A 5,382-nucleotide genomic window follows, 5' to 3' on the forward strand; every position below is an offset into this window, starting at 1 on the left:
GTCTTATTAGCATGTGGGTTTAACTGTTATTGAAATTAAAATGCTCTGTACAGAAAATAAAATGCTGAAAAAGGTCACAGAGTCAATGTTCTGACTTTAACTCACCTTCCATCTCTTTGCTTTAGCAGTTTCATGGAGTGGCAGCTTGTTACAGTAGATCATGCTAAAGATAAACATTAATAAAAATATATGTATTCTTCCTGGAATATTTGTAGATATGAAAACACTTTATTTACCCTGTTAAATGTTTGGTTACATAAAATCAGTAAAAGCAATATAAAATATGTGCAACGACAAGATACTTTTTTTCCTCTAATAGCTTGAGGAGCTTAAAATAAAGTAGAAGCTTACAAAAAGTCAATCACTGGTTGATCCTGCTTTGTTCTTATGAAATTAGCTTGTTTTTTTTGTCTTTCTTGTTTTTTTCTTGCATGCAGCTGTTCATTTTGACGGTGCCGTGAAGGCTGCTGGGAGCTGGCAGTATCCCGAGTTAGCGCCCTCTTGAGGCCAGGAGGGGAACGGCCCTCCTGTGTAATCAGACGGTTGATTTCTCGTGGCGGGTTCTGCGGAGCCGGACCGGCTGTCAGACTGAACAGGCCGCAGTGTGGCGTTCAGGTGCTGCTGGTCCTGCTCAGGACTGTCGTACCATTTCGGGCCTGAGCTGCTGTGGGATGTGAGGTCCTCTGTGGACCTTGACAGAGTAGTGCGGTTGGGAAGACACACGTAATCTTTGTCACGAAGAGGACATGGCGCCGGGAAGAGAGGCACAGCTTCGTACGATTTTGTTTCGCGGACTTCTTTTTGCTGAGGCTCCATTGACATTTGTCCTGAACCCTGTGAAAGAGACGCACACGCGTTAAACAGCTGCAAAGCAAAACAAGTGAACAGTAAGTACTTTTTAAAGTACATTTTTTGAAGTTCTTGTAGGCTAGCTTTAAAGCCTAATGTGTTTTATTGCTAGCAGGAGTGTAAAAAGTTACTGTTTATCTAGCAATATCCCTATTTGCTAGCTAAAGGCTTAAGAAAGCCGAAGGCTAGCGCTAACACGAAACGCCAGAGCAAAAATACCAACAAAAAAAAGTCTGTGGAAGTTTGAAAATTTGAAAATATCACTTGATAATTATGTTATTGATGGACTGGAAGATTAATACCTGAACAGCAACCATAAAGTCTTAAAAATGCAAACATTTTAAAAAGACTTAAATAAATAGCCTGGCACAAGTAGAGCCTGGTGGCCCGCCAGGCTTATAATGCACTGAGTTACCATCTCACATTATGTCTTTTCTATAAAGAATTCAACTGACTAAAGAGGTCTTAATAAAAGAGCTGGTGAGTCAGTGTCTATAACAGACTTTTGCTGGATTTTCAGAACTAAATTTTTATTATTTCCATTTAATTCCTTATGCTAAGTACTCCTTTATTATTCAGTTTCTGTTCTTTTTGTGAAAGTAGCTGACCTGACAAAAGATGTACGGCCCGCTGAAGCTCATGGACGACGTGTCCGAGCTGTGAACATTATCAAGAGGGGAGGGGAGATTATCACAGTTCCAGCAGCTCCTGCTCTGATCGGCGCGCATCGTCTCAGTGTTCTTGTTCGGCCAAAGCAAAGCTTCTGAGGAGCTGCAACGGGGGAAAAGGCACATAATGTCATCAGCTGCCTCTTACTTCTCGATCGCCACGGCGGCAGAGTGCAGACATCGGCTCTCAACAGAAGAATGCATCCTGAGTTGTCGCTGCATTCGTTATCTGACTTTTGTGGCGTCATGTGAGTAAAGTGTGAAATTTAGTACCAGGTCGATACGCGGTCGAGGTTCTGCACGCTACAAATGGACATCTTCTCGCTCTGCATGAGGGTCGGGGATGAGGAAGACTGAATCGGAAGGAAACGTGGAAATGAAGCAAAACTTAGTTCAGCTCTCACAAAGCAACACTTGTTCAACAAACCAACAGAAAAACAAAGTCAGTGTCATTTATGAGCTTGGAAAGCCATTTCTAAGACTTTGGGATGGAGCAGTGGCGAAGGTTCAACCAGAATTACTCCAAGAGCGCATCAATGAGACAGACACATCTAAAGGTCTGCAGGCCTCACTACCTCAGATAAGGTCAGAGTTCATGATTCTAAATGGCCTCCATGGGAGCGCTCCAAGATCAGAACCACTGCTGACCAAAATGAACACAAGGACCTATCTCACATTTACCCAAAGAAATCTTGACGATCCCCAAAGATTTAGGAAAAATATTATTTTAGGAAGATGTACATCTGACTAGAGGCTCACAAAGATTTCATCAGTCAGTCAGACATGGAGGTAGTGTGAAGCTTTGCTTCTTCAAGACTCTCCTAAATTTATGGAGTCATAAATTCTGCTCTATAGCAGAAATCTTATGGGAGAACGTCCAATCATCAGTTCAGGACCTTTAGTCCAGTTAAGCTGTGATTCTGCAGCAGGACATTGATCTAAATTACAGTAGTAAGACTCAAAATCACCAAAATTAAGTTTTTGAGTGGCTGGACGCAATAATAATAATAATTAAAAAAGCTAAAAATTAAGAAATTTATAAGGGGCAAATGCTTTTTTTGCATTACTTTATACACTATGTGAACATTTTTTAACACTTTAGTCACTTTAAGAAAACAATCCAGTCTCACCTTGATCTCAGACAGGATCTTGCTTTTGCCTGGAGAGGGAACCGAGTCCACCCACATCACAACTTCCCTTAATGGTGAAAAACATAAATGGGCGTTAATTTTAAAACAACCCAACTAAACATAAAATCAGCAATTCTGACTTTTGTTTTAACCGCATTTTACACGTTGCAGTCAACGTAAAGCAGCGCTTACTTCCGGCAAACTGGAACGGTGTGGTACAGAGTCAGAAAGAGCGCGACTGCAATCACGCCACAGAAGAAATAAATCAGTTTGGAGACGGACCAGGCGGCTGTCGAGGAGCAGAAACCAGATTAAACAGGTTGTCCTGTTCATAACATCAACACTACACACACTAATACTGTAAGCACCTTTATTTGAGGTCCAGTTCGCAGGTTCAGACCATTCTGAGGGGATTCCTCCGTATTTGGAACCTGCTCCAAGGGCAACCAGTGACCTCACTTCCACCTCGTAGTCCTGGAGCGGCACGAGGGACGTTCCCAGGATGTTCACCCATGTGGACCCCTCGGGAATGTCCAGCTGCACGGAGGATCCCTGACGGCAGAAATAGAATATTCACACACAACCTATGAATATTCAGGCCCGTTTTCCAGAGCTGCTGTGGTGATTAGCAGCTACAGTGGAAAGCAGGGAGATAAAAACAGAGACGTAAAATCCTCTCACCTGATCTGAGGCCTGGTGATACCGGACCTGGTACAACAGCTTTGTAGCTGCCTCAGCTGGTGGAGACCACTCCACAACCCAGTCACCATTATTCTCACTCACTTTCACCTGCACTGGCGAATTGGGACGAACTGTTGAAAAAATATAAGATAAAATAACTGTAGCTTGAGTCAAAACGTAGGGTTTAACACAGTGGTTCTTAACCTGGGTTCGATCGGTTCGGCGGAGCCTCTGCCGCGGAGGTAAAGACGCACTGTGTAAAGTCGTGATGACGCCATCACTTGCTGCAGAGGATCATGTTACATTGCTTAGTCTAGAGGTTCCCAAACGTTTTCTCCTGGGCCCACCCAGTGGTTTCCAAACTATTCCTGGGCCCCCCATGGCTTACCAATAGCTGTCTGGTTGAACGATATGTGTGAGTGAAGAGGGTGGGTGTGGATTCTTAGAGACTCCCTGTTATACTCAGCCCCGGCTCCAGACGTACAAGGGGGATATCAACTTTTTTGGGGGCAAAATAAATCGTAGCTGAACATAGACAACAACACCAGTAGCCTACAAGCTACTTGTTAACAAGCTTAAGGTGCTGTATTGATATTAGCTAGCTAGTCATCTTTTAGCTAACTTTACCTGCATCCAACAGCTTTACTCAACTCAGTCGGTTAGTTTGGGGGAAAAACTGTGAAAAGTTCTTTGTGTTTTGCTGGTTTGCTGCCATGATCCTAACACACCTGAGTAGCTCTGCACAGCAGCAGCAGGTCTCCTTCACCACCGCACAGGTGTAAACCCAACGCGAGCATCGTAGTGCTCATGTTGCGTTTAAAGGCGGCTTGGAAAAACAGGTTACGAAATGTTAACGGATTAAACAGTTTTAACTGCTGAAAAAGTGACAGAGGACACAGATATGGGAAGTGCGGAAGCCTCTACTGTATCAAATTGACAGAGGAATAACAGAGAGTTGGCCATTCTAAGGTAAAAACCCAGCGCATACAGTGTTCATGTTTTATTTTTTTTTGTTTTTTTTTTCTTCATCCAGACGGCTTCCTGCGCCCCTCCTAGGGGACGCGCCCCACAGTTTGGGAACCTCTGGCTTAGCCAATCAGAGTTGCGGAGGAGCACTGTTTGAAGTGCTCTCAGCATGGATTTGAACTTGTGTCTTTAATAGCTTCAGCAAAACTCACAGTTTTTACCAAATTCTGTAGCTTTCTGTGTACTTCTAAATCTGCTCCTTAGTCGCATCTTTCCGGGGTTGCTACTGCCTCTAGTGCCGTGGGGTGGTAACACAACTAATATAATTACATTCCTAAATCAGAATACCACAAAGTCTTTATTATTAATTTTTAATTCACAAGACCTTAAAGTGGTTCCAGTTTCTCTCGATGGCCAACCTGTTGAAACTGGCAAATTTTAAATACCTTGGGTCGTCCCTGGAGATTCAGCTCAACTTTGCTGAAAACACTGACTATATTTTGAAGAACTGTTCTCAGAGACTCTACCTTTTAAGAAGACTTAGTGATCTTGAGGTGACCCAACTAGACTCTAGATGGGTCACCCCCATGTCTTGAATTTGGGGGGAAAAAAAAAATATAAATTTATCACTACAGAAGGGTTCAGTGAATGCGCATATGAAACTGGTGGGTTGGATACCTCAAAAAAAGCTAAGAACCACTGGGTTTAACAGATCCCATTTTTGTCGCTCTTTTGAAAATATACACAGTGTTTTGCAAAAGTTAATTTGTAATTATTAAGCGGAAGCAAAAGTTTCGCCGTTTTTCACATTTGGAAATCAGCAACTTTTCCTCTCTTAACCCTAAATAGTACATAGCTGTCTTCCCAAGTCACTAAAGTAAGCAAGTGACATCAAAGTCCAAATGCATGCGGCACTTTTAAAATTTTTACAAGAAAACGGTGTATTATCTTCCTTCTAATTACTCATTATGTTATGTTATTAATCAACATGTCATGTTTTGGACATCTATTACACAAAACAGTATTAAAATAAGTCAGGGATTGTGATTGTGATCTGACAACTCGTGAAAAAGGGACGTAAATATATT

General features: G+C 42.4%; 1 protein-coding gene across 2 annotated transcripts in view; it reads right to left on the reverse strand.

Annotated features, from left to right (window-relative positions):
- Positions 1–206: 206 nt before the first annotated feature.
- csf2rb (colony stimulating factor 2 receptor subunit beta) overlaps positions 207–5,382 on the reverse strand; it is a 55,027-nt gene continuing 49,851 nt past the window's right edge. The window contains exons 11-17 of one of the 2 annotated variants that reach the window (XM_016678378.1): positions 3,329–3,459; positions 3,016–3,199; positions 2,840–2,936; positions 2,648–2,714; positions 1,791–1,870; positions 1,458–1,620; positions 207–834 (exon numbers count right to left, since the gene is read on the reverse strand). In XM_016678378.1, the coding sequence (XP_016533864.1) occupies positions 442–834; positions 1,458–1,620; positions 1,791–1,870; positions 2,648–2,714; positions 2,840–2,936; positions 3,016–3,199; positions 3,329–3,459 (1,115 nt within the window). In that variant the 3' untranslated portion in view covers positions 207–441. Of the gene's footprint in view, positions 835–1,457; positions 1,702–1,790; positions 1,871–2,647; positions 2,715–2,839; positions 2,937–3,015; positions 3,200–3,328; positions 3,460–5,382 lie in introns of those variants that run through there. The other variant, XM_016678379.1, reaches the window with a different exon arrangement.

Source organism: Poecilia formosa, unplaced genomic scaffold (genome assembly GCF_000485575.1).
Source record: "Poecilia formosa unplaced genomic scaffold, Poecilia_formosa-5.1.2 Scaffold182, whole genome shotgun sequence".
Lineage (NCBI taxonomy): Eukaryota > Metazoa > Chordata > Actinopteri > Cyprinodontiformes > Poeciliidae > Poecilia > Poecilia formosa.